Raw genomic sequence first — 26,480 nt, 5'->3', positions numbered from 1 at the left:
CTAGCTGAACTGGAAGCATCCATTGCAAATATTATGGACAAACTTAGTGAGACTAGTCACAGAGAGGTAGCCATGTTAGTCTGTATCTTCATGGGAAAAAAAAAAGCAGTCCTATAGCACATTAAAAACAAAATAATGTATTAGATGATTAACTGTAGTGGGGCAGACCCACTTTTTTCAGATCTGAAAAATTCTGATGAAGTCAACTGAGATGATGAGTATTTAACAGAAAGAGAAAAAAATGAAAGTGCTACAGGACTGACTTTTTGTTCTACTCAGAGTAAACTGCATGGAGTGCAAATATAGTTAGCACTTTAGAAGTGACTCTATATTTTGAACACTTATGTCAACAGAAAGTGTGTCAGGTGATAATGACCATTAGCTGATGTCCAACATCCACCACAAATGGATCACATTTCTAAAATCTAGGAAAATGTGTAGCAATACCATGGAAGCCTTGTTTTCCCCGTGAGGGGAGATGGGTTGTCAAAAGACAAAGAAGGCTTTTACGGCTTTTTATTAGTCAAAACTAATCCCACACATTCCAAAAGTGAATTTACTCCAGGCCCAAAGTCCCCCTGGATAAAGTTCCAATACCTAATGTTTCATTCAACAACCTTGTCTTGACAAGGACTTGTACGTCAGCATGCAAATGAGTTTGATCCTCTTCATCAACCTACGGCATTTATAAATACACATGCTGCGGAATACTATGTTCTAAAGTTGCCTGGTTATATAATCACCGCATTTAGCTCTCTCTAGACAGATGCCCTTGCTACATGGCCCAACAATAAGTTAGTGACTCTTCAGCTCTGTCCTCCTCCATCACTGAGTCAGGTATCATTTGCACAACCAGCTTGCTCCCCTTCTGGTCCCTTCGTACCAAAGAAGCCCCACGCACACAGATGCCATTTCCAACTCAGAGACTGCAGTACAGGCCACTGCACAAGATGCTACCCCGTTGCAGACACCTTGGAGGAGGGCAGGAAGCCCATCCAAGAAAGCCACAACCCTTGCAGGCATGGGCAATGCATACAGCTGTTTTACTTTGCGCTGCAACCCACCAGCGTTCCCTGTAAGCTGTGCCCTTGTGCTGCCACTCAGGAGAGAGTCAAACGCTGCCAAGCTGATGAGCACAGCACCCACAGCTCGCTTTTTTCGTTGTTTCTACTCGCGGTGCACTTTCACCCATGCCATAGTGCCCATTGAACATATGTTCCACACAGGGATGAGCAAACTCCACACGGGCATGAGGGGGCGGGGGGAGTGAAAGGGAACATTGCACTCCCCCCCCCCAGGCCAAAAGCTGCAAGTAGAAGCCCTTAAGTACCCTTCCCTCCTGCCCCACGCTCAGCCCCACACCAGACCCAGCATCAGCAGGGCGGCTCCTGAGGGTGACCGATGCCCAGATGTTACAGTGCCCAGCCCCACGTTCGGGGTGTATAATACAGGCGCCTGTTCTCACACGCTCACACACACACACACGCCCGCGCCCCTGCGCGGATCTCACACACTCGCTGGCTGCTCCGTGCAGGGGCTTTGCACACCCACGTGCACACGCGCCCGGGGGCCGGCGTTACCTTTGGCCTGGCAGTCCGCGCAGTACTTGTTCTCCTCCTCCAGCAGCAGGCTGGCCAGGACGGCCTGGTACCGGTCCACGTCCCGCACCGACTTGCCCGTCATGGCCGCCGCCGCCAGCGACACAGCCGCCCCCGGGGCCCCCTCAGGCGGCGCTGCGGCCCGGGGCCCGCCCGTCCACCCTGCGCCGGAGCCTCAGACCGGGCCCCCGGCGCTCTGGCCCCTGCCCCGCCGGCGGCCTCTGGCGGGGGAGGGGGGTGTCTCAGAGGCGCCTGCCGGTCTCCGCGTCCCAGCAGCGACCGCCGCCGCCGCCTCAGGCTCAGCCGCTTCCTGCTTCCGGCTCGAGCAGGAGGGGAGGAGCTCACGGGAGAAAGGGGGCGGGGCTGCGCCCTGTCCCGATGGAGCCGCCGCCTCCCCCGCGCGTCACGCCGCAGCGGACCAACCAGGGAGAGGGGGCGGGGCGGGGAGAGGGACGTGAATGGGGCAGGTGGCGTGTGACTGAGGCCGAAGGGAGGGGGCGGAGGGATGGAGAGAGGAGGGGGCAGGAGATTGCGGTGGGGCTGAGGGAGGAGAGGGCAGGGGATGGCGGGGGGCTGGAGGGAGGGGGCAGGAGATTGCGGTGGGGCTGAGGGGGGAGAGGGCAGGGGATGGCGGGGGGCTGGAGGGAGGGGGCAGGAGATTGCGGTGGGGCTGAGGGGGGAGAGGGCAGGGGATGGCGGGAGGCTGGAGGGAGGGGGCAGGAGATTGCGGTGGGGCTGAGCGGGGAGAGGGCAGGGGATGGCGGGGAGCTGGAGGGAGGGGGCAGGAGATTGCGGTGGGGCTGAGGGGGGAGAGGGCAGGGGGTGGCGGGGGGCTGGAGGGAGGGGGCAGGAGATTGCGGTGGGGCTGAGGGGGGAGAGGGCAGGGGATGGCGGGGGGCTGGAACTAGGGATGTGGGGTGTCTAGGTGCACCTCCTGGGCTTGAAGTGTCCATTATATACAGGGTCTACAGTTTTGTTCAATGGCTCTCAGTGCCCTCACTCTAAAAAGTGTTCCGGCAGCCCTTCCACGAAGCGTGATTCTACCTGCCTGCCTGCCTGCCTGCCTCTGGGCGCTCTTCCAGCGCAGACTTTCCATGCCCAAAGGCTCTGGTGTATCTTGGAGAATGTGCCTGTGGGCATAAGGGGAAGGGGAAGAGCAAACAGTTTTTTTAATTTCCCAGAAGCAAAATTGTTTATTAACGTATAACTAAATCTTTCTAATTGCACCATAAAGTCACAATCCCCTGGAACATTATGGATACATCAGGTGCATCAGATTGGCCAGCCACTGTATACGTGATTTTTTTTTTTTTGTTAAGATCTGTTAACAACTCTGAGGGCAGGGGTTATGATGTACCTGTATGGAAGGAAGATAAATGCCAGACAAGCTGGAAATAAACGCAAAACAAGCTGACTGTCAGATTCATCTTCTCTGCAGCTTTGCTGCAGCTTTGCCATTGATTCAAGTAGCTGATAAAGAGATAAAAAAAAAGTCCTAGTTTAAACGCAAGGTAAAAATAACTAGAGAGAAGAAGACTGAGATGAGGCTTTTTAACAAGGACGTGTACAATATTATAAGCATATGCTTTCCAAATTCCAAATGATCTCTTCTTCAGGTGCTAAGTACCGGATTGTAATTAAGCAGCCACACTATGTATAAAGTTGTGATCAAGTGAGCAGTGGTGTTGGAGAAAAAAACCTAAGCAGCAGGCAATAGTCTATGAGAAGTTTCATATTACATAACACTTCCCAAAGTATCGGAGGGGTAGCTGTGTTAGTCTGGATCTGTAACAGCAACGAAGGGTCCTGTGGCACCTTATAGACTAACAGAAAAGTTTTGAGCATGAGCTTTCATGAGCACAGACTCACTTCATCAGATGCTCACGAAGGTTAGCTCAGTCAGCAAGGGTGAGGCTTACTACCAGCAGTTGATCTACCCAGGCACAGAGGGTCCGAACCTGTGGCCCCATGAGGAATGATCCGGAGGGGGAGTCTGGAAGTGGCCTGAGGTTGGTGTGTTGGGATTTGATTTCCCGCTGACCTAGTGGCACACCTCTCTGCTGCTGGTAGAGTCCTGGGCCAGGGTGTAGCAGAGTGGGTGGGCCTGATCCCCCCACTACCACTCCTAATCTGTGTGTTAGTCTCCCTCTCTCGCTGTTCTAGGCATTCACCTGGGTTGGCCGGCCCTCCTGACCTTTCTCCTGCCCTGCCCTTAACCAGAGCCTGGGCCTAGTGAGACCCCAGCACAGTCCCAAGCCCCAGGACTAAGCCTTGGTGGCTAACAGGGTACCAGAGGAGATGAGGTCATAGCTCTGTTTAACACCATGGCTCCCAGACTTTTATTCTAGGTGTTTGACTAGGTACTCCTATGGCCTCCAGAATATGCAAACAGCCACTGGACCCCCAAGAGGCAGGGAAATATTACTATCCTCTCTTTACAACGGACAGCAGAGGCCCAGAGACAGTAAGCAACTTGCCCAAGACCACCCAGGCACCTGAGGCAGAGCCATAAATTAATCTCCTGAGTTCCACCCAGTTCCTGTACTTTGCATCTGTCCAGTCCTTCTTCAGCCTATCTCAGATATTCAGCAGGAAACAACAGTAAAAAGATGATCTCCGCTTTCCATGCTGCTCAAGATAAATAATTCACTGGAAACGTAGCTCAGATTCCAGTGGCATTGTCAGCTGATTTCAGACCGTGCTGAACCTTCAGCTGCACACCTTCTTTGGCCAGACATCTCAGCAGCTCTCTACAAAAAGGCAGAGCTTGCTGAAATGACTCAAGTCTGGCATCCCTATGGACAGGAATGGGACCAGGGGCTTTGCAATGGGAATGTTAAGGCAGGAGACTCTTTTGCTGCTCACAGTGCAAGTTTTTCAGGTTGGACCAAATGACAAGGGATTGAAGAGCACAAGTGACTTCCCAGAGTCTAGTGCAGTGGCAGGAAAAATATGGCCCAGATCTGGCCTGTCAAACATTTGGATCTGGCTTGCCATGATCCTCTGGGCCACTGAGGTCCCATGGCCCAGTGAGACTCGGGAGAAGGCTACCTGGCTGCTATGGCCCATATGCCATTTAAAGCAGCCGGCTGCTGGGGTCATGTGCGTCTCTATGCCACAAGCCCTTTGGTGGGGTGTTTTCACTTGCTGGCCCCACCCCCAGCACAATGCTCACAGCTCTCATTGGGTGGAAACTGGCCAGTTGAAGCTGCCTGGGATAAGCTTGCAGATGCAGGCAGCTTCCCCCCCACCCAGTATGCACTCAATAGAGATGAACACGCTGCCCCAGTAGATTGCTGCATGAGCAATGTGTGGGGGCATAGCCGGTACTGGGCCTGCATCTGGCACCCCATTCCTTCCTGCACCCCAACTCCCTGGCCCATGTCACAACCCGGTCTGCAGCCACTCCTGCACCCCAGCCTTCGGTTATAACCCAAGCCCCTGCATCCTCTCTAGGCTCCTCCCCCAAGTCAGAATCCTCTCCTGCACCCACAGCCCCTCCTTGACTCTTCACGGCAATCCCTGCTCCAGGTCACCACCCCCTCTGTCATCCGAACTCCCTCCCTCACCTCACACCCCATCCTGCGCCTCAGTCCCCTACCTTGAGCAACCTTCTTCACCCAACCTCCATACCAGACCCCACGCCTCCTGCACTGATATCATGGAAGAGGGCAACCCTTACCCCCTTACCAATTCTTGTTTTGGTCCCTATGGAAAATGATCGCCCACTTCTAGCCCAGTGGGTACTTCTTCTTAGACAGGGAAACTGCAGACTAGTGGTGACCTTCCCAACTCGTGTATAGAGGCAGTTTCTCTGTTCTCTGCTGCCCTCTACCAATCCCTTTCCCCTCTGCGTGGCTCTGTCCTTGTCTCCCCAAGCGTCTATGAAGCTGGTGTTAACCCTTCACTCTCCACCGGCTTTGATTTCCTCCACCAGAGCATCTATCTGATCTTTCATCTTCCAAGGGCTGGCCGCATGCTTTACTCTGTGCATAGGGTGACTCTATTTTCCTGTGAGGAGTACAGGACACCCAGTAAAATTGCACTCTTATTCAAGCGAGTTCAATGGCAATCAATCAGAACTATGCTGCACAAATGTTAAATAACCTGCAGCTGACTGAGCCCCTGTTAAAAAGAAATACTGTGTGCCTGGAGTCTTTTTATTTACCTTCTTATACATACGGTTTGCATTCATTCCTGTACACCTCTCTCACACAGGGATGGGGGGTGATTGACTGACCTGATCTAACCCTCCCCACCCAGTGCTCTCCACTCTCCATGCCTGACTCGGCCCCTGGGACGGACTCGCCCATCCTGGTACCTGGCACCACATTTTCTCAAGGCAACATGTGGGAGGTTCACAGGGTCACATGACCCCTGCCCAGATTTCTGTCAGGGTTCACACCGGTGTCGCCTCTAAATTTTTCCATCAATGGGTGGAATAAATTTTGTTATGCAGCGGGACAGGCTGTACCTTGTTGGGATGGTCCCAGTAGATGACACTGAGGTTCTGGCTGTGGGGGAACCACAGGGAGGGGAAATATTCTGCTTTCCACAGGTGGCTGTCAAGGTTGTGGAGCACCTGCATGAGCTGGAGAACCAATGCTGTGAATGGGCAGGAGGTGGGGATGGGACCCCCTGGAGGGCTTGACCATGACTCTAAGAAGCATTTAGGGATCAGGCTAGGCAAGCTGCCGAACAGGAGCTCCCAGGGCGATGCTGTGATGGGTATGGCAAAAGCCATCATGAGTTATGAGCAGAAGGCTGAGAGGTGACTTCACTGAAGAGTGTAAGTTCCTCCTGGAGCAGAAAAGGTCAGGTATTAAAGGTCTGTTTAATGTCACAGAAAGAGTCAGAACAAGATCAGTGGCTGAAAGGTGAAAACAGACAAATAAAAGAAGGCATAGATATTTCACAGGGAGGATGATTCACCATTGGAACAAATGACTAAATGCAATTGACAGATTCTCCATTTGCTGATGTCTTCTCATAAAGACTAGCTGCCGTTTTTAATGAGATGGATGAGTCTGAGACCCAGCAGCCAATCATGCTGCACAACCCTTCGGAAATTTCACACATGGAGGCATGCCCGCCATTTTGCCCACCCCTACTCTAATGGTCCCTTCTGGCCATAAAGTCTATTAATTAATGAAACTGAATGTGACACAGGAGCAGCCTCTGGGGCTTTCCTTGCAGCCAGCTTGATCCCCAGACTCAGCTGTCAGTAAGTGGGAGGCTCTAGGGGAAGCCACTCAAGCATCCAGAGAGGCTGGCCAGTGTCAGAACACCAGTCTTGCAGGGGCGGGGTGGATGAGGCAGTGACATCACAAAGGTTTGTTGCAGGACCTCAGCCTATTGGAGGACAGTGGCAGGGAGATGATGATCTCACAGAGAGGCCCTGACATCAGCCATGCAGGAGAGGAGTGGGAGGCAGGGACAACCTCAGACTCCCATGGCTTTGCAGCAGTAAGTCTCATTCTCAAGGTCTCTCCTTCGGGCCTGAGAGCAAATTAGGATCCATATCTGTGAGCATGAGAAGGAACCTCATCAGAGTTTTTTGCTTTCCTACCACTGATTTTGCAGCTCCTGTTTAGAAGGTAAGAGCCCAAAGAGGGTTGGAACCTGCACACTCTGACCCACCTGGTACCAGCTGTATTCTAGGCATAGTTGTCACTTGGTTGGGATGATTTGATTTCCTACCAAGGCCTTTGTCCTGTACCTTTTCTTCTTCCCTCACTCTTTCTCTTTTTCGCTCACTTCTTCCCTCCCCACCCCTTTTTCCATTCCCCATGCCTCTGCCAAAGAGGGGTGTGCATGAGTGGGGTTTGCTGTCACTGTGAGGGTCCTCACAAAGAGGTGGGCCTGGAAGACTGCTCGGAGACTGATCCCCTCCAGAGGTGACCTGGACCAACCTTCTGGATGTCTGCTGAAACCCCTCTGGCTCTCATCTCTCAGTCTCAGTGCTGATTGGCCAAGCAGGTGGCTATTGACAGGGCGACTCATGAAAACAGAGAGAATTATATCCCATCTGCCCTGACCAGATCATGCCTAGCTTGTTTCCCAGTACTTGTCCCTTTCAAAGTCAGGATTGCTAATGGCAAATATTCAAATTACAGGGAGTAGCAGTGCAGTCTCTGCAGGTGAACAGCAAAGTGCTGAAACGCATAGAAACTGCTTAAGATTCCAGATCAATAGCTGAGTGTGTGAACAGACTGCCAAGCTAACCACACACACCCATACTCACGAAACCACCTTTAAAATAAAATGTTTCTCCTTCATTTACTTGCCGCAAGGCTGAGTTTGGGCAGGTGAGTAATCCAGGGGAGCGTGATTTACTGGGCAGAGTATGAGACCGAAGGGTGAGATTGTTGGAATCTGTGGCTGACTCAGCCAAGGGATGGAGGGCGGAGAACCATGTATTACTAGTGTATTGTAATGTGGGAGAACAGCAGGCGCATTCTAAGGATATGTGGAAGGATAACTTTAAGAAGTGCAATATCGACACTTATCAGAGAGGTAGCTGTGTTAGTCTGTAGCTTCAAGAACAACAAGAAATCTTGTGGCACCTTATAGACTAACAGGTATTTTGGAGCATAAGCTTTCATGGGCAAAGACCTGCTTCATGAGATGCAAGACCCGCTACATGCATCTGATGAAGTGGGTCTTTGATCACGAAAGCTTATGCTCCAAAATATTTGTCCATAAGGTGCCACAAGACTTCTTAATAGTGACACAGTAACACTTCGGAGACCATCGTCCAGGATTGCTCAAAATGGAGAGAAGTCCTATACGATGGTCCCCGGCATTTTGAACTTGTCCAATGACAAGGTAAGGACAAGAACGGAAAGAGAGACTGGCTTCCAGTCATGGTCAATAGCCTCCTACCGTACCTAGAAACATCTGTCCTCACTGTACTAGAACTTGTGGTTCCAGGATAGGCCTTATCAGACACCTGAGTATCCACAACTCCCGTGGAAGATGATCATTCTTAGCAATGAGCAATTGCCCATCATTACCATCATCGCTAGCATAAGTGCTTCAGTTTCCCTACTTGATATTATTCCATCTGACTACATGGTGTTAAAACAAAGGAGGTTGTTAGAGAGATCATGGTGGAAATGAAACAATGATAAAGACACTTCCAGAGACAATACTAACTGTCCCGGCCTTTGAAGCTTTGAAGTTGGCGCTTGGAGCAAGGGCAGTGCACGGAGCAAGGGCAGCAAGCACAAAGGACCCCGGCCATCCCTGCCTCTAGAACCTGGAGGGGCAGACCAGGTACAGAGCGGCCTGGGCTCCATTGCACCACTGACAGGACTTTTTGTGCCTATTTAAATTTCCTGAATTACTTTCAGTAGCAACCGAGAGACAGATGCTGATTCTGGGATACTCCCAGCCAGTCTGGGAAGGCTGTCAACTCTACTAGCACCACCACATTGAGACTCCGAGAGAGGTGCTCCCCCTACTGAGTCACTCATCCCACTTCCCGCTAATTTTTTTCCATCATGAGCAGAATAAATTTTGTGATGTGCACCATGGCATGTGTGGATGTGCACCACCAATAGAAACACCTGGTATTGGTGCTTTGTTAATTAGCTAGGCATCTACCTACCAGGTCTCCAAATAGTGCTAATCAACTGGGTAGCACCTGAGTCTCTCCTGGGCTGCACCTTACAGGGAACGGTGTTGCTCACATGTTTCCTGTAGGTCATCCATTCAAGGGCTAAATAGGCCTGATCTGCTTAGCCTGCATCTGTCAGTGTGATGCTCCCCAAATACCGCCCTCAGCAGCAGCATTAGTTGCAAATCTTCCGCCTATGTTTCTGGCTTCCCCAAACTATTTTAAAGCCTTTTGAAATCAGCAACTCCCATTCCTTTTGCAAGCACGGGCCCTGTGGCTGGGTGCCTTTCCCTTGCCGGCCATAAGGGTCCCCTTCCCCTGAGCCATAACTGTAACTAGATCCCCTGGTTTCATGTGACAGAGGAGGCAGCGAAGGGGTCTGCCCCAGCCAATCCCTCTGGCTTCACCCACTGAGCTGCTCCATATTAATGAGCTGGTCCCACCTTCTCTCCTCCTCCAGGCTCTGGCAGAAGTCTGTCCAGCTGTTCCATTCAGAGGGTTGTGCGTTTGAGGGCTGTCTGCCTGGCTTTACCTGGAGTTTCAGCCAGCCAAGAGGAGAAGGAGAAACTTCCCTGCTTCTGAGCTAGCCAGAAGCCCTCACCATGGCTAGTTCCTTTGGTAGCCTAAAACTTTGCCTTCTCCTCCAAGTCATCTGCCTGTGCCTGGCTCAGCTTGTAAGTGTTCTCTTTTATACCCTTCTGCCTGGAGTGTAGCAGGGTTGGGGCTGGGGAAGTTCCGGTGTCTGACCCCACTCACCCCATTTTAAAACGTCGATCTCTTTGTCAGGTTGTTTGCAATGCCAGTCAGCTTTCTGATTCCTTGCCTGCTCTTGTTTTTCAATGACGCTTCAGAGTTTCCCATCCCAGCAGTGCTTAGGCCAGAGAAAATCCAGAGGAATCCCCAGGGAGAATCCAGAGTCCCCGTACCCTGAAATAACTTCTAAATACTTGAAAACACCTTTCTCTCTGTTGGGAGATGGAGGGGGCCCCAGAGCACATGTACTGGCGCTCGAGTGGCACGGTTCTTTGGAAGCTTTTCTGACTCACACGATTCTCTTGCATTCTCCACCAGAGGCTTCTGCCTCCTGTGCCTGCAGGGATGTGCCTGCATGGTTCTGGTTAGGTGGAATCCTGCTGCAGTGGAGACCGAAGCTGCTTGGTGTGACCTGAACTAGGGCAGGAAGGCTGCCTTCATCGACAACAGGGGAAGAGTCTGCAGGAAAGAGGGTGCAGAGGGGCATCAGGCTGTTGTAGGTCTTTGGGAAGAGGGGTCATGGGGCAAAAGCTGTATCAGGGATGGAGCCAGGGAGGACGTGTTCTCACCCCAACCCTCGTCCGCTTTGATCATTTTTGGCAGCATCGTGCAACTTGGAACATTCCAAACAGGCTCCTCGGAAGTGTCTGTAGGAGGCAGAGACAAGCCAGCCTCGCTAGGGGATGGTTTGCTCACAGAAGGAGACACCGTGCCTGTCCACCCAGTTTGACCGCTGCAGGGGGATGCTCCCACTGCACTCTTACCCCGAAATAGATGTTTTTTGGCTAACAAAACAACAAACAAACAAAAACCCAACAACAACAAAAAAAAACAACAAAAAGGAAAGTCAATTTTTTAAAGTGCAAGTGAAGTTTTCCAAGCAGCGAGTGGGTGAGAAGAGTGGAGCTGAGCAGCCCTGAAGGGAGCCCTGCCTTGACACGGTAGCTAGGAGAGAAGAGCCTGGTGGTAGATGCCTCGTGGCTCATCACAGTAGCCTGGCACCAAACTGAACCCACCGCAAGGGGCCTACTCGAGTCGACAGCAAAGCCTGGCTTGGGAGACCTTCAAACAAAGAAGCGTTTGGAAATCATCTGCGCAGGACAAAGGTGCTATTCATTGGGAGCTACCAGGAACGTGGCTCTCTCCTGCTGGGTGGCTGCTCTGCGTTTATGAGGAGCAATGCCTGGTTTTTGTTTTTTCTTTCTAACAAACATACTGAACCAAATTGCCTCTTCCTTTCTGAAGAAAATAAGCATTGACGAGTGAAGAACAAAGCCCCAAGCTGTCTCGCTGGCCATGTCAGATGCAACCAGCCCATCTGATTTTATTCCCAAGAATCCTTGAATTCCATTTCCACTTTTAGACTCTTTCTTAGCTCGGCCCAGGAGGGGAGCAGGGATTTATTTGTGGAATCTGACCACAAGAGCCTCCAGGCTCTAGCCTAGGCTGCTCCTGCAAAGAGCCTGATTCCTGACGTGGGCTGAATAGCATGTTGTGGCATTGCAGAGGTACAGTGGGACTGGTCGTATGTGTTTTGCCAAGGGACTGGCACAGTTAAGTCCCTGGCAGAGTTTAAGGCTGAGATTTGCAAAATGGCCTAAAGGATTTGAACACTCAAAATTATTGGCACTGGGGCATCTAACTCCAGGCAACTTTGGCTATTTCAGCCTGGGTCGTTAATTCTGGATCAAATGAAGTGAGCTGCAAACAGGGAGGATGTTTTAAAGTCAATTGTGCAGAGTGAGGCTGCCTTTGGGAGGTTGGATGGGTGGGTGGGAGCAGAAACCTGATCTTGCACCCAACGGCTGTAGTCCCACTGACTTCCTACTGCTCCTGATTTACCCCAGTGTGTCTGAGATCTGATTCAGGCCCTGGGTTTTACTGTGTAGTGAAGGATGCAACCCAAGGCCTGGCTGTGGGGTGAGAGAACAAGGAGCTGAACAGGGGACAGCCTGCGGAGGGGTGAGATGTGTTCCCTGACCTGTCCCATTTGTCCATATATAAGCCTCAGCTATGGGGGAAGAGCTGCCTGGCTGTTGCCTTTGCAAGTCCCAACAAAATTGCTCCTGGCTGGGCTGTTTTGCAAGGGCAACTCGAGATGAGGTGAAGCAGTGACTGCTTCCCAGGCCTTTGGCGATCTGCTGTTTGCCTGCCTGTGTATCTCTTCTGCCCAGCTTTGTGGAGAGGCCTCCCCATGGCACAGCAGTGACCGCATGGCAGATGGTTGGAGTGTTATACCAGGGCTCCCTGTCACTCTGAGAGCCCTGCCGGTCTGCTCTGCAATCTGGAGCATTGCTGAGCCCAGCTGTTGCTAGGGGTTAGCAGGGCTGGGAGCTCCCCGCCTGGGGCATTCTCCTGATGGGGAATGTGTGCTTCTCTTTCCTTTTCCTTAGCAAGGTCCTCCAGGAGAGCCTGGGCCTCGGGGGCCCCCGGGGCCGCCAGGAGTTCCAGGATCTGACGGCATCGATGTGAGTACACAGCTCAGGAGCCTGAGCAAGGGATGGGGGAAGGAGGGGGAAGCCTTAGATACAAAGAGGGGCTTTGTGTCAGGGTACCTCGTTGCACGTCCCGGCTGCGGCCAGCAGAGGGCGGAGGTTTGCACATCTGCACGCTGAACCTCTGTTCTCTGGCTGCTGTAGTTTGGGGCTGTTGCAGGGGCAGCTGCCCCTTCTCCCAGCCTGAATTTAAGGCCCCGTTTGGCTCCAGTTTAAAATGAACGCTCCAACTCCTCCGAGCAGCAGGATCAGACTTAACCTGCCAAGCTCTGTGGAGTCAGCCTATGTCATGCCCCTGGGTTGGCTGCAGCCGTCTCTGGGTGATGTTTTCTGGATTGATGTGCAGGAGGGTCCAGGCTAGCGGATCACAGGGAATAAAAGAGTGGAAGGGGTTCCCTAGCTCACCCAGCCCTTTGCCATCACAGCCCCAGCCTCACCTCCAGCCAGGAAATTCTATTCATGAAATTAACAAGCTTCCTCCTGAAACTCAGTTAAATGTGGCCTCCACAGAAATGGAGCTCTGCAACTAGCAGGGTGCTGCTGTTTTGCCTAGTGGGGAGTGAAAGGCAAAGACCGTCTTAAACTTGGAGGGCCCAAACCCCTTCATTCCCACAATGCAGGGATGGTCGGAGCAGGGGAGAAATTGGTGCTGCTCTGTTTTTAACCTTTTCACTGCTGGCTCTCCCAGCCTCCCCATAACCGGCTGCCTCTCTCTCTGTGTTTGTGCGGTGATCAGTGCTACAGGGGCCTTGTGTTAATCAGAGCCTCTGCGTTCTACTGCAATACAGATAAAAATAAGGGGGGCCCACCACCTGGGCCTTTCTGTCTGTTTCAGAGTAGCCTCTGAAGTCACTAGAGGATGGGTCTGCAAAGCCATTTTTTGCCTGAGACACAGATTGACACAGGGAGGCAGGGGCAGAATTCTCTCTAAGGGCCAGATTTTCTAAGGTGTTTGAACAGAGGACATTTGAACAGAGACATTCTTAGGAGTTATGGGGCCGTACACAGTACTATTATACTGGTGCCCTTATGCCTGATGGCAGCCTGGGGGACAATGCATTTTTAGAGATGTGACTTTATAATCCTCAACAACGCATGAATGAAATCTTTCTAAAGCGGATTTTTAAACTAAGGCCCTGGCGACTAACACAGTAAATTCAGAAACTGACAGGATATACCCAGGGTTGGCAAATTGTCTGTTGAATGGCTTCATTACCACTTGAATGGCTCTTTCACAGCTTCTGCTAATAGGTCTGGCAACTCTTTCACTTTTCAGTTAACTAGATCCTCTGCGGAGGAAGCAGAGCCCCAGAGCAGGGATAGGAAGAGGCACGTGCATGGACGCTAAGACCCAGTGGGATCCCAAATTTTTGGATGCCCTGTGCCTCTGTGTATTCCATGTTTGGGTAAGGACGGCCTTGCACCTGAAGGCGCAGCTGGTCACCTGGTGAGATTTCTCAAATCTTGAAATCAATGGGAGATAAGTGTGTTTCCCAGTCCCAGTGGGAGCCCAGCTGAACTTTTAGGCTCTGAAACACCCTGGAAAACTTGCTCAAAATGGTTAGTAATGAAATAACTATATTTGCAAAGCCTCTCTCCCCAGGCTCCCTGGAGCCCTGGGCCTAATTTCTCAGGGAACTGTCTGAAATGAGTAAAACATCTCTGAAAGGTACCCAAAAGCCAAGAGTAAAGCCATCTGCGTTGAGCACCAAGCAGAGGGCCTGATCCTGAGGCTCCCCGGCTCAAGCAGCTCCTGGCCGTTGCAAAGGGAGAGTTTGGTGGATTGGGGCCCAAGGAGGGGAAGCGCAGAGGGGATGTGAAAGGAGGAAAAAGGTTCTAAATGTGGTTGCTGCAGGGAGCATGATATAATACACATCTCAAAGAGCTGGAAGGTCACTGAGGCCAGTCCTCTGCCTTCTTGGCAGGACCAAGCACGCTCCCTTTTTCAATCTATTTGCCCCGATCCCTCAGTGTCCCCCTCCCCTCCTAAAGACTGAACTCATAAGTGTGGGTTTAGCAGGCCGATGAACAAACCACTGAACTATCCCTCCCCCCTAAAAATGCCGGCCAGTGGGGGAGACAGGAAGGGTTCAGGTGGGGTGTGAAAGGGGAGGGGGGATCGGGGCATTCAGAGCAATGTGTGATCACTCACTACCTGGGGCTGTGGTGGGGAGGCTTCCGAAAGTCACATGGTGCCAGAGCACCCCAGGTTCAGGAAGGTGTCAGGCCTATAAGTACTTACAAACCAAACTCTTCTCTGGCCCCAACCCCTCTGGAGCGCCGCTCCATGTGCCAGCCCCCTGCTTGTGTCCAGCCACCTTAATTCCTCTCCCTGGTTGCAGCCCTCGGCAGTGACTCTCCCACCCTGGCCTGCAGCCTCTGTTGCTCCTATCCCTCCAGCTCACTTTGCCTTTCAGCTCCGTCCCCTCCCTGTGTGTTCATTGCTCCTGGAAGCTTTGAATCACGGTGACGCTGGAGCCGGGTTGAATTTTGCACCAAAGCAGTAGCTCATTAGCAGACAAGAGTCCCTGGCCAGAGCATGGATAGGGAGAGCAGCAGCAGGGCAGAGCTGCCTCCACTCTGCTGGGGGCTGATGCTTCTAGTGATGGCACCTGGATGTGCTTTGTGGCTCCTGCGTGTGATCCTAGCCCCCTGGCTGTGCCCTAGGTCCTGGCCCCTTGGTGCTCAGGTTCTGCAGAAGCCCAGGACATTTCCTTTCTATAATGCTCTCTTGTTTCTCTAGGGTGACAAAGGCCCCCCAGGTGCTGCTGGGACTCTGGTGAGTGTGCCGCCTGCTCTCCAACATGCTTTGATTCCTGCACCTTTTCAGGATGTTGCCTTTAAATTTTCCCAATGCCTATTTTAAAGGGCTCCAAGGGGGAACCAGGCATTCCAGGTCCAGATGGGCCCCCCGGGAAGCCAGGCATCGATGTGAGTACAACTCCAGTCTCTTCTCACAGCTGCTTGTTGCATGATAGAGCTGCTTCTCATTCTGTGCCTACCATTTGTAGCTCCACACTCCCCAGTTCACAGCTGTGCTTAGCCACGTTAGCCCTTGCCCTGGGCTTCCAGTCCCATCCCATCCTCAGGGTGCCTGACATATGCATGGGTGAATGCAAAGGCTGGACTCGGATGTGCTTGGATTCTAATCACAAACAGAGCCCTGAACAGATACAAACTTTGCATCTGCATCTGCAAAAACGACCTGCGGATACCCACAGTCGCCTCTGCAGATGCTCAGGGCTATGCAATGGATAGCTGCCACTTCGCAGGGTTCTTTATACAAGATTTGTAGCCACATCCGAGCTGCAGATGTCTGTATCCATATCTGCAGATATAAAGTGGTTATCTGCAGATTTGTAGGGCTCTAAACACAAGGGTAAAGGAGACAGGGGCCTGATGGGAAATGTATTCTTCAAGGAGGAAAGAAACAGCTGATTTCAGAGGAGGAATAGAGCCTTCCAGCATGTGCTATGGCAGAAGGAGGGGGCCTGGGTATTAAAAGGGGGGCGTTAATCCTTGCAGGAGGGGAGTTGTTGGGTCGGGAACCCCTCCCATAGGCCAGTGAGGAGGCTGTTTTGGGGAGCAGAGACCTGTCATGGCTCCCTCCTGGATGATCTGTGGCGGGGAGATCTACAGAAGTGGGAATGTGTAGTTGAAAGACGCAGCCTAGAGGAGAGCCCCTGGTCGAGCTTGGGCTGAGGGGAAGGTGCTGAGGGAGGGGCAGGATAAGTGGCTAGGGTCTGGGAGGGAGGGGCGTGCGGCTGAACTGGGGCTTGTCTGAGCATGGGGTGCCGAGGGGGGCGGGCGGGGAAGGATGGGTGCGTTTCTCCGGCGAGAAATCGCGTGTTAGTGTCTGATGAGCCGTGCGGCACAGGCAGTTCCAGAGAGGCAGAAACAAGCGCCCTGTTGAACTACACAGGCCTGGTTTGTTTCCTTTGTTTTGCCATTGGAAACGATTTCTTAACCCTGTTGGCTTCTAGTTGCGCCTTCAATAACACACGACCAGACTGCTGACGCTTAGTACCATAACGGGGTATTCATCTAGCCTAAGCCTCCTGCTACGGATCTTTATGGTGAGACTAAAGTGGAAAAAGAACTGGGCTGAATACAGAGTGGCTCATGTTCACTGTATCTCAGGGGCTTTCCAAAGAGCTAGGGGTTCGACTGGCAAAGAGTGACCCTCTGCAATTTTACCATGGCTCCAGATGCAACGACTGCAGAATTCCCCCGGGACTAGGCCTGCTGGCCTGGGTGTTGCAGGGGAAGAGGGCAGTTGCCCTGAGCCTGGCATTTCTATGGGGCCCAGAGCTCCAGCTGCCGGTGCTACTGTGGCAGTGGTGATGGCTGGAGCACCTGGCCCTTTAGAAGTGCTGCGGCAGCACTGCTCTGCAGCTGTCAGCGGGAGGCCTAGCGCCTTGGTCTGAGCCATGCGAATAGGCTGACTGCCCCAGGCCCCGCCCCTTCTGTCCGTAGCCACACCCCTTCAAGGCGCAGAGCCAGACCCCTCTCCCACCTTGTCCCAGGTCCTGTGGTGGCAGTCAGTCAAGCTGCCCAGGGCTGAGTGTAGCTCAGACATTCGGAGTAGCTATGGAAACCTCCTTGGAGGGAGCCAGATTCACATGTCAGTGGGCCACACTGGTGTCAGTCCAGAGTGACTCCAGATTTACGCAGACTCTGCATATTGTTGTGTGTGACTGCCTGTGCGCCAAGGTGTAGGAGCGGAAGAGGCTTATTACGACCACTACTGTCTGTCTAGTTCCTCATCTGTACTCCGTGGCTCACTGCAGTATTGGAACCCCATGTAGATGTTTATCTCCATAACAATGGACAGTTGGGTTGGCTATTTTTCTAACCTTTATTTTGTATTATTGTCATTGCCTGTGCCATGGGGGAGTGGGGGGCTTCGGAGCTGTGCTGGTTTCATCACTCTGAGGACCTGATCATGAAACCTCAGTCCCATCACTAATCCTTTCTCCTGCAAGGAAGGATTCACTTCTGCAAGGGTTGCTGGACAGAACCTCTAGTTTATGACTTCCTCTCCCCTGCCCTTGCCACAACATTGAAATTTAATTCTCTGGTCTCAATGACTACTATATTCTCTCGCTAGCTTTCTCATACACACACTCACTCATGCTTGCTCTCTTGCACACTCATGCTTGCTCTCTTGCACACTCACACACTCCTGCCTTCTTTCTGTCTCGCTTGCTCACTTGTGCTTTCTTACTCATGTTCTCTTGCACACACTTCACACACATACTCGTTTCTCGCTCTCACACATGCTCTCTTGCTCTTACACATGCACATATTAAGAATTCTGTATCAGCATTAAACTAACATTCTACATTTTAATACATGACTTGTGCAATGGGAACTCATTTGCTGTGTGCCATGTTCTCCATCTGGTCCATCTGTGCCCTCACTCAGGGGCACAAATACCTGTGAGCAATCTTATTTGTGCGGTGGTGTGAATCTAGCATAACTCCATTGATTTATCCTGGTGTAAAGGAGGTTAGAATCTGCCCCAGAGACTTCATTGGGAATAGCCACATGACAGGCTGCTGCAAGGTCAAGCCCTTTGTAATGTACCCCTGTTCACTTTCCAGGTGTGACTGAACACAGGCTGCAGGGTTCCCTGTAAGCTGGGTGCTTGGGCAGCCACCCAGGAGAGATTCAGGTGTCACTCAGCTGGTTAGCAGAGCGCCCACAGTCAGCAGCGCGTGTTTCTACTGGTGGTGCACATCCACACATGTGTTAGTGCACGTAACAACATTTATTCCGCCCATGGATGGCAAACACTGCTGGGGACGCTGGCAGGGTGTGCGGAGCTAAAGCACTAACAGGATGAGAACAAGGCAAAATGCAGGCAGGCGGCTGTTGACAGTGCCCCTGAATCCTGGCCGATAGTCCCCACATTGTTCCAGGGCTGGAGCGCGACAGCCTTGCACATGACCTCCATCTTAACCCGCAGCCTCTTTTCTTTCCTAGCTCTGGGCCCCCACCCCAACCCTACCCAGGGCTCCACCAACGAACCTCCATCTTGGCTGGACTGTCAGGACTTTCCAGCCCTGGCTTTCCAGTACAGCCCTGCCAAAGCTCCTCCATCCTGCTCTGATTTGGGACTTTTGCCAGGCAACTGATTTCCCTAGTGTGCACCTGTTCAGGCCTGTGGTGCCCCGAGATCATCCATTCCACATCCCTGACACATGCTGCTGGCTGCTTTGAATCTACTGCATCCCCAGCCGTGGCCATAGCAGCCCAGCTGTTCCCTGTCACCAGCCTCTGGTGGCTTTGTCGTGGTGGACAAATAGCCACTAAGATCTCAGTCAGCATTCCCTCTAAATTCTTTTCCATCCATGAGCAGAATAAATTTTGTTATGTGCACATTGAGGTGTGCACCACCCAGAGAAACCCATGCTGCTGGCTGTGGGTGCTCTGCTAATTGGCAGGTCGGCACCTGAATCTCTCCTGGGTGGCCACTCAAGTGCTCGTCTTATGGGGGGTGCTGGTCTCAGTGCAGGGCACAGCAGAGTAACTCCCATGTGGGATACGAATACAGCACTCCCGAGGGCATGGTCCCTGCATGGAGACCTGCCACGTGGAGTTTGTGTCATGGGGAAATGCTAGAACATGGTGCAGTCTGTGGTGATGTGGTGCTGCCACTGTGCCTTTGTCGCGTTGACACTTCCTGCACCCATGGGTGGGTTTTTCTCTGGCTGAGAGGTGATAGTTAGGGGATGAAAGACTCCTTCTGTCAGCTCAGCCCTGTCTACACCTAACTACAGGTGCCCAGAGCACCGTGAGTAGCCAGGTCCATCTAATTTGGCTTGAAAAGAAGGACATCTGGAGGGGCAGTGGCTCTGGCGTGGCTAAGAGGCTGCTGATTTGTTCCCTGCGTTTCATGGTGCCCTGACTCAGCTTTAAGGCAAAAGCACTATTTGAAGATTTGCTGCCTCTCCATAAGCGATGGACGAGGGCCGAATAGCTTGTTAATAGCCAGGCAGACTAGGGGTCTAAACCAGCCTCAGAGTAAACCCAATTACATGGGGAGCGCAACTGGACTGGAAGTGACAGGGGAGAAGGTTAGTAATGAGAATGACTGGCTGACATCTCTCCTCCTGCAGGGCCTGACCGGAGCCAAGGGGGAGCCAGGGCCACGTGGGGGCCCAGGGCCGAAAGTAAGTGACTGGCGTTCGTCTCTCCGGTTTCAGCTCCAGCACTGCCTTGTCCTTCCTTCCCAGAGAGGGCAGGGAGAAGAGGGTGGGTGGGATAGGGTGCTGAGCCCTGCTGGATGGACGCCCAGTTACCTGTGGACAGGTTTAGGGCATATTTAGACTCTAGTCAGATGTCTCAAGGCCCTCCGTGGGTGTAAAATGGTGCAGCCCCAGGGCAGGCTGCAGGGTGACCCCACTTCACACCTCGTCGACATCACCGATGCCTCGGACTGAGATCAGCACCAAGGTGAGATAGGCCCATTGCACCAAAAAGCCCCGGTCAGGATCGGGCCCCCCGCCCCACCCTGTATGCTGCCCTTGGGGTGACCTGTGAGCCTTTGGGCGGAAGGGATGGGGGTGAGTAATGAGAAGGGTGAGTTCTGGAGCTCCAAAGAGCAGCGTCTTGGTTGGTTTTACTTCCTGGAACGAATGGAGATCTCGTCGATTTCAGCGGGCACTGGATCAGACCCAGTCCTCAGCTGGTGTGTATTGTTATTTATTATTCTTACAACAGCACCAAGGTTCCCTTGTGTTAGCCATGGCCCTGGGCCTTGTGTGAACGTGCAACAAAAAGACAGTCCCAGCTCCAAAGAGCCAACCCCCTGCCTAGCCCGGCCAAAGCCAATGCAGCAATGCTGATTTACACCCGTGGAGTGGCCTTGGATGCAAATCTTTCAAGGAACAGGTTTTTTTTCCCAATTAGAATATACCGTCCACCCCCACGTCCCATCTTCCACCTGGATCTAACATGGACTTTTTTCCTTCTGCGCTTCCAGGGCCAGCCTGGACTGCCAGGGCCACCGGGACTCCCTGTGAGTATTCATCTCTGTCGCATTGGCTACTCAAATTGTTATAGATGTCTAATGGCCTTGGCCTGGGAGCTGGGGACCGTGTGGTTCCAATCCCAGGCTCGCTCTGTAGGCATGGGCGAGTCAACAAACCCTTCCATGCCTCAGTTTCCCCCATGACTAGGCTCACAAGAAGCCCCCTCGCCTTTACAGCTTCCTGATGCTCCCCTGTCTCTGGGTCTCCCCATTGAGCTAAGAACGAGGGGATTTCAGATCCCAGGGTGCTTTCACTCTCTAGGTTGCCTGCTCAGAGGGCCAGCAAAGGGGCTGGCCAGTTCTGTTGCCAATCATGAGGAGAATCCAGGCTGAGACCCCCTCTTCCTCCATCACTAATGTGGCCCACATTGAGGGAGATCCCACTGGGTTTTGCTGCTGCTGCTACCACCCTGCTGCCAGTCTGCGAGCTGGTGTCTTATGAACTGTCCAAACCTCAGACATCTTTTGATGGCAACCCCAGGGGCCGGGGGCAAGGCAGTCATCTCCTGCAGTGCTCCTAGTCTGGCAAGAGCATGGGGCTGAGATCTGCGCATGGAGGGACCCTCAGCAGGCAGGTGTCCCACCTTCCAGGAAGGACTATGTGGCCATAGGGAAGGTCAAGGAGCAAGACAAAAGAGATGTATGTTGTTTCCATTGTCACCCAATAGAGAACCTCCTGTCTGCAGAAAAATAACACAGTGCTGGGCTCTGTGAGGTGGGAGAGGAGAGATGTGCCAGCAGCTAAGGTCTGAGCTTAGGCCACAGGAGACCTGGGGCCATTCTCCACTCTGCCACTGACTCCCTGTGTGACCCTGGGCAAGTCGTTTAGTTCCTTTGTTCCTGGCTTTACTATCTGCATACTGGAGACGCTACCCCGCCCCTACTTCCCAGGGTGTCATGAGGCTACAGGTATTGAGCACCAGGTGCTCAGACGTTACGATGGGGGCCAGCTGAATTCCGAAGCTAGCAGTTGTGCTTCCGGCATCGTGGCGGGAAGCCCGTGGAATTGCTCAGTAACGGGGAGCAGGGTTTGCCCATGTCCTTTGGTCTCCTGTAGAGAGAGAGGACCAGAGTTCACCCTCCTCTGCAGTCATGGGAAGTCACTGTACATCTACCCCACCCCTGGGTGGGCATGGGGGCAGTGGTGTTTTCTTAGCTCTTTGCTCCCAGCCAGAGAATTTCGACGCACTGTAACTTTCTTTTTGCTTCAGGGACCAGGATTGGCAGGACCTCCTGTAAGTACCCTGCTGCCAGGGCTTGGCTTGTGTGTCTTTGGCTGGGTAAGGGATGGGGCAGGATTGGTTTCAGCAGCTTGCGACTGGGGACTTTAATGGCTGGACTCCCATTAGCGTCACTGTTAGTCTTGTGTGGCTCCCATCCCCACACCAAGGGAAAGATTAACCCCACATGTTCTAGCCAAGATGATAACTGGAGTGGATCTACAGGATCAGTGGTGAACCCAAGGAACAATGCAAACATATTCACACTAACCCGCTCGCTGCTTATCCATTATTATGCCCCTAAAATAAAGCAGGGCAAGGAAGTGGCTGCTGTGTTTAGCAGCAGCTGGCCCAATTGTGCCCTTTCTACCTGGGTTTAACAGCTCCTAATTTTTTCCCACCCATGTGCAGAATAAATTTTATGTTCACTGAGCACACACAGATGTGCACCACCCATAGACCCCGCCCCCCCCCCCGCCCCACAGGCTACCAGCTGTGGGCACTCTGCTAATCTGCTGGGCAGCAGCTGAATCTCTTCTGGGCAACTGCCTAAGGGCTCAGCTTACAAGGAACACTGCTAACACGTTGTTAACATCACAGCAGCTAAGTTCCACCTGGTGGATCCCTGTTGCTCTGTGTGGCAGAGCACAGGAGATCTACCTGCCTGCACCTCATGCATATGGAAGCCACGGCCTGCCTGCAAGCACCTTAATGAATCTAACACATTTGGTTCTGCACAAAGGGTTAAATTCTTCTTGGACAACGGGAACTTTGCTCTCTGAAAGATTCCTGGGCAACCGATCTTGTTTCCTATCACCAGCGCATTTTGAAATCTATTAAATTAAACACTGCCACTGGTCGCAGTGCTTTTACCCAGTGTCACCTGAGTATCAACCAATGTGCTTAATGAATGACTGTCTGCTTTTTCCCAGGGGCTGCCAGGACAAGTTGGACTGCCTGGGGAGATCGGCGTCTTGGGCCCTAAGGTGAGGACTCACCTCTCTGCACAGGCGCTGCCTTGTTTCCTCTGGCCCTACCTAGGAATGAGCTGGATTTGCAAAAAGGTGGCTGAGGCCCTGTTCCTGTCCTAGTCAGTTCCAGCCCCTGTTGGAAATAACACATTGAGCCAGATGCCTTCTGGTGGTGGCTCTCTCCAATAGTGGGCTTTGGACAATTAGCTGCTCACTAACAAGTGGGTTACTCCTTCATTCCAACCACTAGGGACACCTGCATTTGCTCTTTGAAATCTTGGGATCAGTTCTGAATTCATGCAGTCTCTGTGTTATGCAGCTATCTGCTGTGTCACTTGATTGTTCCCTCAACCTGGCTTGTTTAGTTGCTGCAGCCTTTGCGCGTTGACTTTTGTGGTTGCTTCTTTTCAGGGTGAACCCGGACCTGATGGCCCACGAGGCCCCCCTGGGCCCCCTGGGAAACCTGTGAGTATTAACCCACCTCTTCTAGACTTTCTCACCTGGGCTCTTACATGATGGGTGCAGTAAGGGAGAGTCCTTGATCCAGGCCCTGGGATTGGACAATCTGTATCAGTGGTTCTCAAAGAGGGGTGCGTATACCCCTGGGAGTACACAGAGCTCTTCCAGAGGGTACATTAACTCAGTGTTTTTCACCCTTTTTATGAATAAAACATTTGAATTATGTTCATCTATTTTTATTTACCCTTTTTGCACAGGCGTAAGTATGATGTGAAGTTTATTGCCTATAGGTAATTTCTTCCAACGAAACAGTTACAACTAAGTTGTTTAAACAAATGTGTTGCAAGGGTAGGAAAAAAAAAGCATGTCTGAAGATTTTAGGTACTGGAGGTATTTTTTTTTTGAACAGAGGTACTTTATAAAACAGGTTGAGAAACACTGGTCTACATGCTGCAAAAAGTCAGAATCAAAGCCACAAGTGGTACTTAAGGGGCCTGATCCTTGGAGGTACTCAGCACCCCAGCTTCAATGGAAGGTGCTCAGTGTGTCACCAGATCAGGCCTCTGCTGAACTCTGCCCAGCAGGTACCTGCATGGGTGGGAGGTGATTTGAGCTAACCAAGGCTCATGCTTCAGGGTCTAAAGCTGATCTCTGTGTAGGGGTCAGGAAGGAATCTTCATCGGCGCAGCCCCTGAGAACCTCAGGAACTGGGCACTGCCTTAGACAAGCTGCCAGAGGAGAGGGCTACCTGCCTAGATTTGTAGCTGGTGGGAAGGGAGGGGCCCAGTGAATTAGATGGGCTTGTGGCTGGGGTCTGATGTGATTAAACCCTATTCCTCTAAAAAACAAGTTGCTGGGAGGTCTGTGTTTGACCAGTCAAATGGCAAGATCCCTACAGGGGCTTTGGATAAGTTGGGAGCTGCAGGGTTTCCCGAGGCATTTGCAGTTTGAAATGCTCCAAGTGCTGTGTCAGGGATTGGGGGTGGGGAACTGGCAGCCGGGACTCCTGGGTTCTATTTGCAGCTCTGAAAAGAGAAGGTGTTTTGTGGTCAGAGCAGGAGAGGACTGGCAGCCGGGACTCCCAGCTTCTATTCCCAGTGAGTCACAGTGTGACCCTGGGCATGTTGCAGCGCTGCTCCGTGCCTCAGTTTCCCCACGTATAAAGGAGGCCGCAATATCTACCCACCTCTATAAGCTGTTCTGTGATTGAAATGAGGTGTACCATTACTGTTGCTGTAGGGAATGTGACCCTTTATTTCATTCCAGGGCCCCCCAGGACACATTCAAGGGTTGGAAGGCAGTGCTGATTTCTTGGTAAGAACTGCAGTTACCTTAGGCTTTCAGCAGCTCCCTAGTGTGACAGCAGCCGGGAGACCCTTCTGGGCAATGCATTAACGAGTTCCATTTGGTAGCAAGGAAGAGATGTTTTGCAGCAACTCCTGCAGAGCTGCAGTTTTCCCTGCACTGGCTGCTCCACGCCTGGAAATGCTGCTGGAGCTGGGAGCCAAGGTGACATTGGGCCCCCAGAGCTTGCAGCCTTTGAGCATCATCCTACTCTTACCTCTGGGAACAAACCAGGATTCCTTCTAATTTTTAGCACCCAAGGCTGTGGAATAAATTTTGCTATGTGTGCCAAGGCCCGTGCAGATGTGCACCACCATAGAAACACCCACCGTGCAATGCGCACGGCTGTGGGTGCCCTGCTCATCAGCTGGGCGGCACCTGAATCTCCCAAGTGCTCAATTTACAGGGAGCAACCTGTATTTCCCAGCTCCTGCCTTTCCCTTCATGTGCGCCTTGGGTTGGTGTAAGAGCTGAGTTTCCCCCTTGGGGCTGGCATGTGGGCAGGTGTATCCCCAGAGGGCAGTGTCCTAGAAGTACCAGGCCCCTCGGGCTGCTTGTAGAACCAGCTCAGAGCCTCCTGTGGGGGCTGGTGGGCTGATCCCCTGGGGTGGGTTAAAAGGGCCGTGTCTGCCCCTCCTGAGCCAGCTTTGAGTTGCCCCCAGCTGGCGGTGGCTGGTTATACAGTGCAGGTGTCAGCTCTCCCCCCTTCCTTCTCCTCGAGGGATGTCGTCACAGGGGTGGGCTTCTGCCGACACGTAGGCAGAGCCACACCATGCGTGCTAGGGGAGAGTATTGACTTCCTGTGGGGTATTTTCTCCCCTCTTTGCCATCCCCCATCCCCACTAGTGACTCGTGGCTCGCGCTCGGCAAGGGTCCCCATTCACTGGCCAGCAGAATCATGGCAGGACTCGTTGATTTCAGTGGGAGGCAGCTCACCATGGGAGAGTGAGTGATGGCAGGTGTGCCTCTCTGAGGGTGGGGGCTGGAGATCTACGGCTCAGCCTCAGTGGCAGCCCCCTCACCTCCCCACACGGGACCGTCCCCTCCTCCCTGGTCACGTGGGTGCTGCATTCAGCTTGTGATTTCCCGGAGCAGGACAGGCCCCTGGAAGGAGCCAGGCAGGGAGTGTTTCTCCAGAGCAGCAGGCGGGCGGAAGGAACTGCAGAGCGTTTGCTTTGTGCTGTGCTAACATGGCATAGCGAGGAAGGCCTGGAACTGAAACGCCGGCTAGTGGCAAATGACTCTGCAATTTCCCTCAGAGCTTTATGGGGCCAGCCCCGCTCGGGTGCTCAGTGCCTGCTCAGCACCCCTGCTCTGCTCACCTGAAGCCCCAACAATCGGCACACCCGAGCTATCTCTTAAATATTATTTTCAGATTAAAACAAGCCACTTTTTTTTCCTCCTGCCAGTGTCCAACCAACTGCCCACCAGGGCCCAAGGGCCCCCAGGGACTGCAGGGACTCAAGGTAAGGTGGTAACTTCCCTGTGGAGGCCTTGAACTGGGGAGCCTCATAGCATCAGCCTCACCGTGTTGAGCTGCTGTTTGCATTACTGCAGCCCCTAGGAGCCTGTGTCCCGAACCAGGCCCCTACTGAGCCGGCTGCTAGATGAACACAAGGATCTAAACCCTCCCTCTTTGTCTGGAGACCGTTGTGGACACCCATATTGTTCCAGCCCCTAGAAGGGGACAGAGACATGCCCGGCAGTGTGTTATGCTGAGGACACAGACTTGGGGAGCTCCCCTCCACTCCCCTGCCAGGCTCCCCCTCTAAACCCCAGGGCAGCTGCAGCTTCCAAAGGGTCTGGTGTTTCCAGCTGGCTCCCTTGGCACAGCCCTTCCTGGCCTAGGAGCTGGAATGTGGGGGGCTGCAGTGCCTGGCTGGAAGTAGTAATAACACCCCAAATACCCGGTTTCCGCCGTCAGCACCCCCACTCTACAGAGCTGCACCACCCCCGGCGAGATGAGAGTCTGCAGCCAGCC

The 26,480-nt window shown here is 52.7% G+C and overlaps 2 protein-coding genes across 3 annotated transcripts in view; one reads left to right on the top strand and one right to left on the bottom strand.

Annotated features, from left to right (window-relative positions):
- Nucleotides 1–1,894, bottom strand: part of SMAP2 (small ArfGAP2) — a 34,007-nt gene extending 32,113 nt beyond the window's left edge. For both annotated transcript variants that reach the window (XM_074976495.1, XM_074976496.1), the window contains exon 1: nt 1,581–1,894. In XM_074976495.1, coding sequence (XP_074832596.1) covers nt 1,581–1,683 — 103 coding nt within the window. In that variant the 5' untranslated portion in view covers nt 1,684–1,894. The remainder of the gene's footprint in view (nt 1–1,580) is intronic.
- A 7,896-nt stretch (nt 1,895–9,790) lies between these two features.
- Nucleotides 9,791–26,480, top strand: part of COL9A2 (collagen type IX alpha 2 chain) — a 43,966-nt gene continuing 27,276 nt past the window's right edge. The window contains exons 1-11 of the mRNA XM_074976401.1: nt 9,791–9,893; nt 12,366–12,440; nt 15,211–15,246; nt 15,336–15,398; nt 19,592–19,645; nt 20,458–20,493; nt 21,717–21,740; nt 22,658–22,711; nt 23,108–23,161; nt 24,422–24,469; nt 25,909–25,965. Coding sequence (XP_074832502.1) covers nt 9,822–9,893; nt 12,366–12,440; nt 15,211–15,246; nt 15,336–15,398; nt 19,592–19,645; nt 20,458–20,493; nt 21,717–21,740; nt 22,658–22,711; nt 23,108–23,161; nt 24,422–24,469; nt 25,909–25,965 — 573 coding nt within the window. The 5' untranslated portion in view covers nt 9,791–9,821. The remainder of the gene's footprint in view (nt 9,894–12,365; nt 12,441–15,210; nt 15,247–15,335; nt 15,399–19,591; nt 19,646–20,457; nt 20,494–21,716; nt 21,741–22,657; nt 22,712–23,107; nt 23,162–24,421; nt 24,470–25,908; nt 25,966–26,480) is intronic.

Source organism: Carettochelys insculpta, chromosome 24 (genome assembly GCF_033958435.1).
Source record: "Carettochelys insculpta isolate YL-2023 chromosome 24, ASM3395843v1, whole genome shotgun sequence".
Classification (NCBI taxonomy): Eukaryota; Metazoa; Chordata; order Testudines; family Carettochelyidae; genus Carettochelys; species Carettochelys insculpta.
The sequence above is the reverse complement of the archived record's forward strand: the minus strand, read 5'-3'. Positions and strand labels throughout refer to the sequence as shown.